At 48.2% G+C, this 14,635-nt stretch overlaps 1 protein-coding gene across 15 annotated transcripts in view; it reads left to right on the forward strand.

Moving 5' to 3' along the window:
- The first annotated feature begins 367 nt into the window (after positions 1-367).
- RBFOX1 (RNA binding fox-1 homolog 1) overlaps positions 368-14,635 on the forward strand; it is a 2,033,710-nt gene continuing 2,019,442 nt past the window's right edge. For 3 of the 15 annotated variants that reach the window (XM_072835698.1, XM_072835699.1, XM_072835694.1), the window contains exon 1: positions 376-670. In XM_072835698.1, the coding sequence (XP_072691799.1) occupies positions 461-670 (210 nt within the window). In that variant the 5' untranslated portion in view covers positions 376-460. Of the gene's footprint in view, positions 671-14,635 lie in introns of all 15 variants that reach the window. The other 12 variants (XM_072835690.1, XM_072835686.1, XM_072835697.1 and 9 more) reach the window with 8 other exon arrangements.

Genomic DNA, 14,635 nt, shown 5'->3' on the forward strand with positions numbered 1-14,635 from the left:
TGGTGTCTTTGCGCGAAGCCTGTCATCCTCCAGGCTAAATTCTTGATCTGTTCTGAGCAGCCTGTTTTCCAGCCACCTCTAAATCATCCAAGATGCAGAGTAGTACCAAAGACCAAGGTGTCCATCCTCGTAGGACACTGTTCCTTCTCTCTCCCTTCCTTGGTCAGGTTGACCATAGGGGTGCAACCTAGTGGCAGGGCTTTGCTTAGAGCGGGCCTTGGCCCCTCGCAGGTGAGGGGAGCGCAGGCCTGTTCCACGCGTGCCTGCGGTATGCGTGAGAAGCCAGAAGGGGGCGGCAGAGAGACAGGAGTGGTCCACGGAGGAGCCCAGCTCTGAGCCGAGCCGCGCGAACCCACCGAGCCCGCGCTCAGAAGCCCGCTCTCCCACCGACAGGCCGCTGGGTTCGGGAGCCTGCTGGGTCCTTTCTCTTCCCCAAGTGCAGGCACAGCCCCCTGGAGCCATGGCCAGCCCTTCTGGCAGCCCCGAAGACTCGGGCAAGCTCAGAGGCAGGGATGGCCGGCAGAGGCGGGAGGAGGAGGATGCCCCTCCGGAGGAGAAGAGATTGAAGCTGGGGCTGGAGGGAGGAAGCGCAGCGCAGGAGGAAGGAGAAGACGCGCCACGTCTGGGCAGGGAAGAGACCGGCACCCAGACAGGTGGCGAAGGCAGAGGTGTAAGTGAGCGGGGCGCGGGGGGGCGGGGGGCCGGCGCAGGAGGGACGGGGGCTCGAGGTGGGGTGGGGTGGGGTGAGCTGGGATGCTCCCCGTCGGCCGCCAGGTCCAAGTTGATTGGGCAGCAACTCCTGCGGGCAGGCGCGATGTGACAGCTCCTGGGGACCTCCTGAGAAACTAGATGCTTGGTTGTTGGTGGCAACCCCCTTCTTGTTTATGTTGCATCGACTTGCTGATTCTCCCACGACGACGTCGTCGTTGTCGTCCGTATCTGGCTGGCAGACCCGTGGGTTCTATGGTTAGCCAGAAAGGGGAAGGGGAAACTCTATCCTGGGGCGAGGGGAGGGAGGGCTCTGAGCAGCCCTCACCCTGCACCTTCCTCCCTCCTGGGCTGTTTTGCGTGTCTCTCTGGGACTTTACTGGTTGTGTGCTTCTCTTCCCCCGTGAGGGGCTTGGGTGGGAAGTAGCCTAGCACAGGTCCTGCTAAACCCTGCTCTGTCAGCGGGTGGGTGGCAGCAGCTCACCCCATGCCCCTCACCTGCCCTGCATCTTCCTGTCATTGTTCCCCATTCGGTCGGGCTGTGAGAGTTGAGAGAGAAGGCAGGTGGCTTTCATCTCTGAAGTCACTCTCCTCTCCTTATCCTTTCAGAGGGGGGACAGTGAGGCAAAGTTCTGTGCACCCCCTCAGGTGCTACCTGGCTGTGGTCCCTGCTGGCCCTGGGTACGTGGGAGGGTGTTTTGTTGCATATGTGCATGGTTATGTGAGTCACTAGGCATGTGTGGGATGGAGCTCAGTGGCCAGCTTGACCTCTCAGTCCCCACTTTCTGATTCTTCTCTTGAATCTTCCAGTTGTGACCTGGCTGACCTTACATTTAGAGAGCACATGAGTCTGGAGGACAGATGAGGGCTGGCTGGACAGCCATCCCCATGGCAAAGGCTGCCACCTTGAGAGTTTTTAATGGATAATGGTGTTGACCTTTTTGTTTCTTCCAAATGTTTTTATTCTTGACCATTTGCTTGGCGGAGCTTGTCTTAAAAATTTGATTAGCAGCTAGTGAGCCCCATGAGAGAGTTCCCCTTCTTTCTCCCAAATCCACACAGGCAGCTGCAGCATGCCTCCATTCACCAGGCTGCATCAAAGCCCAGCTGACCCAGTGTGGAGCTTCTCCCAGGCGCTGCTTCTGAGACCTCACCTCCCTGTGGTTGTGATTGTGTTCAGATTGTGGGTCACCTGGTTGCCAGAACCAGGTGAATTTCTCTCAGAGATGCCAGGAGAAGGATAATCCTTATGGAAGGTTCATTGGGACACATTGTGGAAAGAGTGAGAGGGATGTGTCGCAGTATGGTGAGAGGAGAGGGCCTGGGTTAGAAACATGATTATGGGGGCAGTGCAGTGCTGTGAAACTTTTATTGTTAGAAGCCCCTGTCTCTGGGATCTCTGGGTGGTGCAGTGGTTTGGCGCCTGCCTTTGGCCCGGGGCGCGATCCTGGAGACCCGGGATCGAATCCCACGTCGGGCTCCCGGTGCATGGAGCCTGCTTCTCCCTCTGCCTGTGTCTCTGCCTCTCCCTCTCTCTGTGTGACTATCATAAATAAATAAAAAAAAAAAAAAAAAAAGAAGCCCCTGTCTCTAACTAGCTTCATTACTTGGGACTTTGCCAAAGACCAGGATATGAGAATGCAAGGAAGTGACCAAGGCAGGGGGATGCTTAAGACTGTGGGTTTGGCCGTCCTTTACTGGGTGACGCAGAGCAAGTTACTTAACCTCTCTGAGACTTAGTGCCCTCCTTGGTGAAATGGATAGATGTCAATAGGGTTTCATGGGGTTATTAACCCCGAGATTAAGTTTATCCATAGAAAGCATTTAGCATTGAGCCCAGGACATAGTATGTGCCCAATAAATGTGATTTAATACTGACATTCACTCTATGCAGCTCACTCGCTGTCATCTTTGGTTCTGGTGGTGCATCACAAGAGATGAGGGTCTTAGGCCAGAATCTTTATATTAAATGCTTTCTGGAGGTTAAGGAATTATGAGCAGATGATGAAATTTTTAAAAGACAGAAATCCCATTGAACTTTTTAGTTCACAAAGGGAAATGGAGATCCCATGGTTGAAGGATTATGTCATAACTAGACAGAAACTGTCGTTTCTGGAATACAGTTTTCTCCTTTTCGGGCACCTGGATCTTCTGGGGGAAGTGGGCCCTCACAGCGATGGTGTCTTGGTTTATAAGTTTAAAGGTTGGCCAGGCTTGTGCTGCCCAGAATGCCTGTCAGATAGATTTCTCCTTCTTTCCATTTTCTACAGGAATATTCTCTTTAAAGAACCCAGGAAGCAGTTTGGGCTGTGCCAGGAGCAGCAGCTATTTCTTTGAGGAGAGTCCATTTCTTCACTCACAGACTATGTCCAAATGGATCAAGAAGAACAGAATGTTTTTCATGAAATTTTTGTCTGTATAGACCATTAGCTTGGCTAAAATGTTAAAAACATCTTTGTTCTTTAATAGAGGATTATTTTTAGGTGCAGATCATTTTGGGCTTTTCTTCGCAGGAGCTGCATGGGCATCACCTTCCTGTCCATGTTGTATATACACATTTTTAAAGGATAAAAATACCCTTTCCCTTCACTGGGTTTGGTGCTTTGGATGGCTGAGGTTTACATGTGACTGGTTGTCCCTCAAAGTGGCTCCCAGGTTTGGCTCTTGCCTTGAAGGGGAAGGTGGTTGCTTCCTCTGGTGCTTGCCATGGGGTGCTTTTAGGAGGGAAAATGAGTCCCCAGGAGCCATCTCAGTGCAGTCCTGCTGGAGGTGCAGCAGGAGGAGGGTATGTGCCTGGTGAGGACTGATCCCCTACCCGGGTGTGTGGGGCATCTGAACCAGAGATCAGAAGTTTCACAGACTCCTTTTGCCCCCTTCGGGACCAGTGCTGCTGAGAAGGTATCAAAGAACCAATCCTCCCAGAGCCTTTATTGACTCCTTTAAAGTGACCCCAGGGCGAGTCTGGCCTGCAGCTCTTCCTGGGTGGAGGAGAAGGATCTCTTCTAGGTAATTGGTTATCAACCTTAGCTCTTTGTTCAATTTTTCTCAAGATCAGGAAGCTTGGCATAGACTCCTGGGTTGTCCTGGACAGAGCTTGAAATCCCCTGATGGAATCCCCATTCAAGATCCCCAGGGTTGAGGCCAGGGAGGTTATCATCAGCAGGGGGCCCCCTATAGAGGGGAGTCTAGGGCTGCAGGTCTTTCCCTTCTCACTGGTGATGGTCTGTACCTGGGTCTCAACTTTGGCCCTAGTGACATTTTGGGGCCAGATCATTCTTTGTTGTGGGAGGGCTATCCTTAGCAGCAACCCTGGCCTATGGCCACTGGATACCATTAACACTGCCTTTCCATCACCAGTGCGACAACCAGAAATGTCCCCAGACATTGCCAAATGTCCCAAGAGGGCTTGGGGAGGACACAGATGAAATCACCTTGTCTGAAAGCCCCTAGTCTATACTTGCAAACATGTTTCAGAGAGTAGGTATTAAGTTTGGATTCTTGCTGTACCATTTATGAGCTATGTAGCTTTGGGAAATTTATACAACCTCCATGGGCCTCAGTTTCCTCATCTATAAAATGGAGAGAGTAAGCTACAACCTTAGTGGACGGTTATGTGGGTATTTAATACAATTACAGGATAATAAATGGAAAAGGCTTAGCATAGCATTTAGACATAGAAACATACAAAGTGTATGGTCAATTCCATTTTTACTTATTTGGGAGAGTCAGAATCTGTCTTCTATCCCCTTCCCCATTTGGTGAGGTGCAAAGGGGGAATATTATCCACTTAAACATCAGATTGGATTCAGGTGACATCTCAGCTTTCCTCGTGGAACTCACTGGTTTCCTTCTAGTTTCCTCCTTGGTTCTCGGGGTCCAGGATTCTAGGAGGCAAGGGTGTGGGCAGACAGAGCAGGTGGCACTCAGTTTACTCCCACACTGGAGAATTCCAAAGCTGGTTTGCCACGACAGAGCTTTTGGACCAACATCTGGGTTTCTGGATTCCCATTTGAACACAGCTGGACTCCACAGGGCTGAAGCTTTCTCTGCTGAGACATAGATATTTCCCTGGCAACGATCTCTCAAGCTGACATGAAGACATGGCCACCCACTGGAACACGGTGCTGCATGGGCTCTCCTACAATTTGTGAGGCAAGCTTCTATGTGCAAGTGAGAAACCGTAGGAGGTTCACTCGTCCTCCAAGGGCCAAAAGTGGGGTGGAAGTTGGTGGAGGGTCCTCCAGGGAGGAAGAGGGCATTCTTTTCAGCGAGAACAGAGAAGTATAGGCCACCTAGGGATGGTTCACACCACTCTGGGAAGCCAGGTGCCTCTGTGTCTGCAGTAGTTTTGGATTGTGAGCTGGGTAGCTCTTAGGTTTAATTATTTCAGAAATACTTAATCCCAGTGCTGGCAAACTAGAGGGTGGTTTGAGCTTCTCTGCTGGAAAGATGCAGACTGCCAGCCAAAGTCCTCTTGATTCTTTTCATTTCATTGAGATGGTTCTTGTCCCTTTGTGTTCTCTGGAACATGATTTGGAGTAGAAGGAGCAGGAGGGAGACCAGTTTGGGGGCTGCAGAAGGGTTGCTGCCAGGAATGTGGTGGCTGGGATGATGATGATGATAGTGGGTGGTGTTGCACGCCTGAACAGAGGAAAACTTATGAGATACATTAAGAACTTCAGTATCTATTTGGTATGGCAATGGGAAAGAGGCAGAGAGAGGTTGACCTCCAGAATGGTAGGAAAGACTATGAATTTGATTTTGCACTCTGGCTGAGGTTGCTCTCAGACCCAGGTGACAATGTCCAACAGGATAGACAGGTCTGGGGCTGGAGATTTATACTTGAGAGTCAACAATGCAGATGGTACTTGGGGCCATAGGGACACCTGAGGTTGACTGGGGAGACAATGGAGTGGCAAGAGAGGGGCTTCAGTATAAGCCCAAGGAAATTTTAATGATGAAAGGAGAAGAATCTATAAGAGCAATCAGAGGAGCAGCAGGCAGAGGACATGTGGCTCCACAGACAGGAGAGAAAGATAAGGGTTGGTTGTGTTGAAGAGAGCCTGTTGGATTCAACATATCATGCTCATGGACTCTTACTGGAATTTTAATGGAGATCAGTTGCATGGGGCGGGTACCTGGATTCATCCTAAGTCTGGGTATTTCAGCACCCAGCCGGGGTGTGTGCACTGAAACATGGGACACTCGTGGTCTTGACTTTCTTGCAAAACTGTATTTTGTGTGCATGACGCTAGAACTTTCTGTCTTCCTTGCAACACTCAGCTGTCACTTTTCCATGTTACCTTGGAAAATGACCCAGCCTTAGTGGAGAGCCCTGCCCTGACAGTATTCCTTGACACAAGATGGTGCCATTGGGATATTTTCACCTCTTAATACTGAGGGCCATTTGCTCTTTTCATTCCAAGTATCTGAGCAGCTCCTGTGTGCCAGGTGCTGTTCTAGGTGCAGGTCTGCAAGACGGTTCAGTTAGTTTTCCTGGAGACCCCACTCTAGTGGTGGAGACAGACTCTGGTCCATGGCCAATGCTGGCCCCCTGCTTGTGATTGTAAATAAAGTTTTATTGGCACCCAGTCATACCCATTCATGTACATATTGTCAATGGCAGCTTTCTTGCTCTAATCAGAGAGTTGAGTAGTTGGGAGAGATTGTATGGCTCACAAAGACAAAAATATTTACCCTGAGAGTCTCAGGTTAAGGGGCTTTGCACCCACATGGCTCCCACAAGGGTGTCAGTACAGCTGCCCTTGAAATGTGTGTAGTTCTGAGGAGAGTTTGCAGTAAAAGTGTTCAACTTGCAGGACTCCAAAAGAGGGAGTGACAGGTCCTCCAGTCTCAACTTTATGGGCCTTTGGTGGCAGAAGCAGGACTGGGGTTCTGAGTGGGCTTTCTTTACCCCTGTGATAGGTCACCATCCGGCAGTTTTTGGATAGGGGAGACAAAACGAGGGGGTGGGGAATAGCAACTTGTTCCCTTCCTACTTGTTTCCCTTAAATGGATCCATAGCAAGTGTTTGGGGTACCACTTTGCACAGCTGCCCAAATCCATTGAGGTCAACTATGTTGGTGCTGTGAGTCTGAGGTACAGAACTTCCAAATCACCAAGAAGAGAGAGAAAAAAAGATGGTTTTTGCAAGCACAAGAACTCAGATTATTGAAATTAACATTTCCCCCTGAAGTTTTATAATATCTAGGCATGCATATTTAAGTGTCTGCCTCAAAAGCTCTCACTAATAAGCAGATGGTGCATTTAATTTCCCTTTTTTGTTCTCTGAGCAACACAGGGCTTTCTGCATGGGCTTCCTTGCAGCCAACTTCATGTGGAGGTGACAGGACTTCTGACCATCAGCACAGGTCTCCAGAGGCTGCCGAAAGCCCTGTATTCATGGGGCTGATCCATGGAGGGGCTGGTCTTTTCCTTTCTTTTCAGCGCCGACAGGAAGCTGTAAGGTTGCTCACAGCCAACAGGGCTCCTGCCTTTGCTTCTCCAAAAAATCTTGGCTACATCTGACCCCTGCACCTTACAGCTGGAGAGTGAGGGTCCTGGGCAGGCTAGGGATCTGAGAGTGCAGCCCCAGAGCATGAGGAGGCCTAGGAAAAGCTACTAGGAAGAATCTCCAAAAGGATGGTAGAGGCAACAGGAGAAGAAGAGAGCTGGCATTCAGAGCAAGGACAATTGAAGGCATAAAGGAGAAAGCTGGGATTTCCAAAAACACAGAGAAGAGCAGACACCTTTACCATGGTCCTGGTGTGTCTGGGCTTTATGAATTTTCTTGTTTTCCTTCTCCCTGGCTCCTCTCACTGTGTTCCAGGGTGTCATAGAAACAGACTTTTGGGGGCTCTGTGGGGCTCTAGGCCTGATGGTCTTTGGGAAATGCAGGGGCTACCTGAGGGTCTCCTTGGTTCTATGCCTCCTCCTGTCCAGGCCTCCATCCCTGACTGTGCAGACCTGCCTTGCGTCTCAGACTTTTGCCCTGGAAAAACCTGGACAGGGCTTGCACCTTTGCTTTGCAGCTTGTGTCTTATATGTCTGGATAAGGAAGACTTTGTGACTTGGAAACCTGTTCACTCAAATTGGAAGGTATTGGGAGGCAAAATCTACCACCTTCATTTTCCCTTTTGCTTCTGTGTTCTCTTTTGACCTGATGGAGTCGTAAGCCCTGGTGTGCAGGAATCAGGCTGGATGAAAGAGTTTGCGTGGTCTGAGAATAATTTTTTTTTGGCTTTTGTTCTGCTTATTAAAAATACAAATTGGGCAGCCCAGGTGGCTCAGCGGTTTAGCGCCGCCTTCAGCCCAGGGCGTGATCCTGGAGACCGGGATCGAGTCCCACGTCAGGCTTTCTGCATGGAGCCTGCTTCTCCCTCTGCCTGTGTCTCTGCCTCTCTCTCTCTGTGTGTCTCTTATGAATAAAAACAACAAAAAACAAATTATTATTTGCTCATTGTAAAGAATTTAAACAGTATCACTATATAGAAAACAAAAAGCAAAACTTCTCCTTTATCTGTTTCTCTTCAATCTTGCTTCTCAGAAGTAACACTGGGAGGGGTTGAGGTATATCTTTTCATACCTTTCTCTGTGTGTATACAAGCATGTATAGCTGCACATAATTTTTTACATTTTAATCTTTTAAAAAATAAAAATCGGGGGCACCAGGGTGGCTTGGTGGTTGAGCCTTAGGGCTCAGGTCATGATCCCAGGGTCCTGGAATCGAGTTCCAGTATCTATGTCTCTCATGAATAAATACATAAACCATCTAAATATAAACATAAAAATGAGATAATGCTAGGTTTATTGTTTGGAAAAGGCTCCGTTTAACTCAATGATAAATATCTTGGACATCATTTCACGTTGGAATCTGGACTCCACCTTCCTTTCAAGGCAGTTATTCTGCTGTGTGAATGCGCTGTACCTTCTTTAGAGCAACCCTATACTGATGGGTCTCCGAGTGACATATTCCAGCACATGTCACTTGGTGCTCTGTGCCTGTGTTTTTGTAAGGTGTTTCTAGGAACAGGGTATCCAGATCAGAGGGTGATCAGCGCTACATTTGCGTCTTGGTTGTGTTTCCCTGCCACCAGCTCCCTAAGGCTCTCCATGGTGCCGTCCTCTAGAGGGGTCATCCCTTAAGGCCTAAGGGCATGCGCCAGAATGGCATTCGCTGTCTCACTTTCACCTAGGTCAGTCCACACCCTGGTGCCACCCCTAGCAGGGACTCTGTTTCCAACTCTGGCAGGTGGCCTTACACTGGAGGGAAATTTCGTTTTCCCAAACATTCTTGATGATGTTACTGCAAGTTCCACAGTTGGCATTTGCCTCCTTCAGGCATTACCACTCTCTACCTGTGTGTCCTTGAGCAAGCTATTTCAACTCTCTGGCCTCAGTTTCCTCAAAGGTAGGGGGTGATAATCATGTAATAATAATGGTTGCTTCTCTGGGCTTCTGGGAGGACTCAGTGAAGTAACCACCACTTCCACACATTTGGCTTGTTGTGCATATTTGGCAAGTGCTGGGAGTCATTGCTGAGTGTTGAGTAAGCCAGACTGCCGTTTGACCAGGAGCTGTGTCTTCAGTACCAACTCTAGCAGCAGGCCCTAGTAGCTGCTAAGAAAATGCTCAGCCAGTGACTGAATGGCAGGGACAGAGATTGGGGCAGAGGCAGTGGGAGCCAACCAAAGGAAACAGAGCTCCTTCTAGGTCCTCATCTGGAGGGCTCCAAGATAACCCTTTAGTCTTAGACACCCCTGCCCATTCCCTATACTTCCCAAGGCCCATAGGAGTTTGGTGAGTCTTTCAGGCCAGAGCCCAGAAGCAGGGGTCTGGGCAGGTACTGCTCAGCATCCCACTGTATCAGGGCACCTGCATTCCCAACCTGGACCTGGATGCCAAGTGGCCCCAAGTTGGCAGGGGCTTGGCTTGTTCTGAGCCCAGGGATAGAAGATGGGGAGGTGTGGAGGGGTGGGCCCCCCATTTTGGCTCTTGCTTTTTCTCCTTCACTTTGACAACTGTAAGGCATGTGTGAGTGTGTGTGTGTGTCTGTGTGTGCATGTGTGCATGTGTGTATTTCTCTATAAGTTTCCAAATTTCAGGTTGTGTTTGTTTGGGACTAGGGTTGCCGGTTAGCATTGACTTTCAGTTAACAAATTTTTTAGTATAGGTGTATCCTACTGCAACATTTGGGCCATAAAAACAATTCATTGTTTATCTGAAATTTAAGTTTAACTGGTGTCCTGTCTTTTTACTCACCGTATCTGCCAATTCTGTGCGGGGGTTGTCAGTGTGTTGGTGTGTCTCCGTATGAAGGACTATCTATAGGCACACAGATGGGGACCAATGGAGAAGACCCTCTAGGGCTGCTTTCATGGCCTAGAGGCTGATGGGTTGGATACGCAAGCCCCTGGGTCTAGGCAATGCTTCCTAGCATCTGTCTCCCTGTCACCCCTGTTGGTTTCCCTCCCGTCTCTTTTCACACACAGGGGCAAGAGCTGCCCCACCTACCCTTGTTTGGAGCACAGCTGCCCAGCCAGACGAGATGCAAACAGCACGCAGATGGCTGCAAAGCTTTCCCCAGATCCCTGTGCAAGGGGCTACAGATGAAACGGAAGCCCTCGTCCTCACCGCCTCCCCCTTCTAGAAAACCTAGGCCAACAGCCGTTGTGTTGATGCTTTAGACACTCCTCCCTCCTGGCGGTTAAACCACATCATGTTTTGCCAAACAAATAAAGCCCTTCATTTCCACCATAAACTTGTTCACACACGCGGGCTGATTGATCCGCCAGTGTGCCTGATTCATCAGCTCTTTCTCTCAGGCGGCAAGAGGCTCTTCTCTCTGGCGCTGGTGAAGAGCTGCTTAATTTCCATCTGAAAGACTCTCAGTAGAAACCAACCTAGTTTTGAAAGCGGTTTCTTCCCCTTTTGCAGATTCTGTGTGGTTCTTGATATTTGATTTTGACTGAAATCATCCTGGGCCCTGCCCCATGTATCACCAGCTTGAGGATGCATTTGTGTCCCTCTGGTTGGGGGGCTGTCAAGGAGGATGTTCAATGTGACCTCTGAGTCCCTGCAGCTTTTCATGGGAAATACCACCAAGGAACCTTGTCCTTCCTGTTTTAGAAGGAATTATTGTTTAGTCGTTTATTGAATTTGTTACAGACGGGGGTCTCGGTTTCCTTGCAACTTCTCTATGAGGCTGGTGCTATGATTATTTGCATGTTTACTTGCTCTCTCTAGTCTCTTTCAAGCTCCTATAGTTAAAATACTCTTTTCTGCTGCAGGGCCTTTGCACATCCTGCTCTCCTTGCCTGGAAAGCTCTTTCCACCCCCACCCCTTCACCTGGTAAACATCTCGTCTGCAGGCTGACTTACCACTGTTTCAAGGAAAGCCTGGCCACATTGACTCAGTCACAGCAAGTTCCTGATATCTGTTCTCATAGTATCAAATGTCTTTCTTTTATAGGTCCAAGCCCAGCTATAGCCACCCATTTTCTCTGGGCATGATTTCTTGATGAGTAATTGACCTCTCCTACAGTATAATCACCACAGGGGCAGGGGCCATGCTTACACTGATTCCCATTGTCTCTGGTGTTTAGCATATGCTCAGGTAGATTTTGACTAATGAATGAAACATATCCATTTAATAGATGTGGACATGGAGAATCAGGAAAATTGCATAATTTGCCTGGTGTTCTACTGTCACTTAGAGGTGGGGCTGGATTTGAACCCAGTGGGTACATAATATTAACCACTTCACTGTGGCAGCTCTCCAACAGCAGAAATGAGAGAGAACACATGAAACACATGTAACCCAAATCCCAGAAGTCCCTCAGGAGATGGTGTCAGGTACGTACCTGTCTGTGAGCCTTCTTACTATAGTGCATAAAATGCGCCCCCCCTTTTTTTCTGACTTGTCCTTAGCAAAAGCCTTACTAATATTTGAAGCACAGTGATCAGTGTGGGGGGATGGATGTTTACAATTTTGTAAAAAACAGTTTATGTAATATTTAGCTTGTGGTCTGCCACGGGACCCTGATCTTCTCCAGCTTCAGTTATATAAAGTCTACACTGTACCTCTCTTTTTTTTTCAAGGATTTTATTTATCTATTCATGAGAGGCACAGAGAGAGAGAGACAGAGACACAGGCAGAGGGAGAAGCAGGTTCCCTGCAGGGAGCCCGATGCAGGATTTGATCCCAGGACCTGGGATCATGACCTGAGCCAAAGGCAGATGCTCAACCACTGAGCCGCCCAGGTGCCCTGACACACTGCCTCTCTTGATAGCTGTTCAGATTCTTTCCTTCTTTAAGTTGGCTTAGACCTTGATCCCATGACTGAGTCCTGCTCCCTATACCCATTCCTTACCTTGGTTGACTTGGATTTTGTCAACAACGGTTCCAGTTCTTGATGAAGACCAGACTGAAGGGAAGCCTTGAGAGGTGAAGATACTTGATGGGCACGTAGTCACTTGGGTCAATCCAGAGGCTGGAATAAGGGCTGACCTAGAGGGGTGGAGGAGTCTCAGAGCTGAGGGTGAGAAAAGGTGAACTTTAAGTATTTGATAAACTCCTCCTTCTTCTCATAGTTAGGAAGGCTAGCTGAGCCTGCTTAATTTGACGAAGGGGTTAAAAACCCTGGTGGAACTTGGCTGGAATGGCAGCAATATACATAGCCAAGTTATTGATTATTGATTTCTCTATTGCCATCAGCTCAACAACCTTCAGTTATAGATGTAATTTGCATTAATTATCAATGCAGGTTTTGAGTTTCCTGGTCAATAAAGGAAATGTTTAGAGGGCAATGACTGAGGCTGGGCACTATCCAAAATGATGGGTATTTCATGGGCAATCCTCTCACCTACCCACTTACAGGTGGAGAGAGGTCCTTCGGTTTTTTAGAGGACTCTGAATAAATGACAAACAATGCTGTTCGAGTCCCTCCCTCCCACCATCCATCTACCCATCCACCCATTCATCTATTCATCTATCCACCATATACCTACCCATCCTCATCTGCACATCTGTCCACCCATCCATCCATCCAACCATCCATCTGCTCATATGTCCATTCATTTATTCAACAAAAGCTTATTAACTAGCTAGTAGATTCTGGGAAGGCTCTGACTCTAGTTAATAAGAACACAGCCTCTGAAATCTGACTCCTTGGCTCAAACTGAGTTTTACCACCTCCGAGCTGGCTCCTTTGGCAAGTCATACAACTTCTCCGCAGCTCAGTTTTCTCATCTGACGATTGATTTTTAATAGCTCCTATTATTGCAGATATGGTGAGGATGAAATAAGATGACACAAAGTATATCATTCACACTCAGTAGACATTAGATTTTGCCATTTATTATTAATCTTTGTAGGTACTGTACAACCTGTAGGTTGAAAAGTTCTGTAGTAGGGGAAGGCAGACAGTTATGAGGGACGCTGGCCCAATCTTGGAGGTTCAGGGAAGTGTTCTCTGAGTCAGCTGAGACTTTCAGGGGAGGTAGGAATGCATCTTGCATGGAAATCCCAGACAGTGTGTGGCCAAATAACCAGGCCTTGCTATGTTGGGTCCTGGTTCTCACTGGCAAAGGTGAGTGACCCCCGCCCCATCCCCTCTGTGGGAAATCCACAAGATCTAGGAGTAGCTATTGGGTAGGGGAAGGGGCTAGCCAATGACAGTGGCCTTTCCCTATCCTCACATTCCCTCTATGGCATCTGGAAGAGCTGTGCCTAGTCTCCTGTCTGCAGAGTGGGTTAGGAATACCAAGCTTGCTTCTCTCCTGGGACTGTCAGTAGGATAAGATTAGACGGCAAGAGAGGGCTCTTTGAAAATGAAAACATTCTATTTGAATGCAGAGTGTTCTGTGACTGTGATATTTTCTATCCTGTGAAATCATCATTGACCCTGAAACCATCTATTCAAAAAAACCAATGGAGTTAACCCTTCCTCTGTGTCTCTGCTGGGGGAGGCAATTTGTCAAAGATTGTTGCTGCTATTTTTACACAAAGGGAAATCCAAGGCAGGTGCAGAAACAGGACCAGGACCTAGGCAGGACTTCTGGCTCCCTGACTGTGTAGGGTCTTAAATGGCAAAACGACTTCAGGTTCTTTTGGAAACAGCCCTTATCTAGATATTTGCAGAGGTTCCTTAGGCAATATCTTAAAAACAAAAATGGATGTTGGGTGGATTCTGTGATCTCCACCACCAGGATGACTCCAGGGTTGAAGCAAGTAGAGACATCCTTGGAATCAGACAGATTTGGGTTTGAACCCCAGATTTTGTCAGTTATAAGCTTTGGGAACCTGAGCAACTTATTTAACATTTTCAAGTGACCTTGGAAAATGAGACACATTCTTTAAAACTTGGAAGAGGGCTCCCCTCTGGCTTCTGGGTGGGGAGGGAGATAGCAGAGCAGAATTTGAGTATCATAGGTACTTGGCTCTGATACCAACAAAGCTCACAGTCAGTCCCACAAATGTTTCCCTTGCAGGGTTACTCTAAGTATTAGGATCATACACACAGAATGCTGACACTGTAGTCAGTACAGCAGTCAACATTTACGGTTTATGTTAGCACATTCTTTGGTGTTTTCCATAGTTCCATATTTCCCCAACACATAGGGGTCAGAATCATGTGCAGGAGGGTATTTATTAAATATACCAATTCCTGGGACTCTTTTCCAGAAAAACTGGTGTTTGGGGGCTCAGTTGGGATCTATGTTTGCAAAAGGCCCCATGTGAGTCTCATGTAGCTGGCCTGGCTCTGGATCAGGAACCCAGTTTGGGAAGCAGTCCTCAGTGCATACTATGCTCAAATGATAAATTTGGCTCTTTTGCTCCATCCCGTATTAACTCTTGCTGTGCTCGAGTCTGTTTATTTCCATTGGACTGTAAGCTCCTTGATGTCAGGGTCACCTCTTGCTCATG

The sequence above is a fragment of the Canis lupus genome, chromosome 8 (genome assembly GCF_048164855.1).
Source record: "Canis lupus baileyi chromosome 8, mCanLup2.hap1, whole genome shotgun sequence".
Classification (NCBI taxonomy): Eukaryota; Metazoa; Chordata; class Mammalia; order Carnivora; family Canidae; genus Canis; species Canis lupus.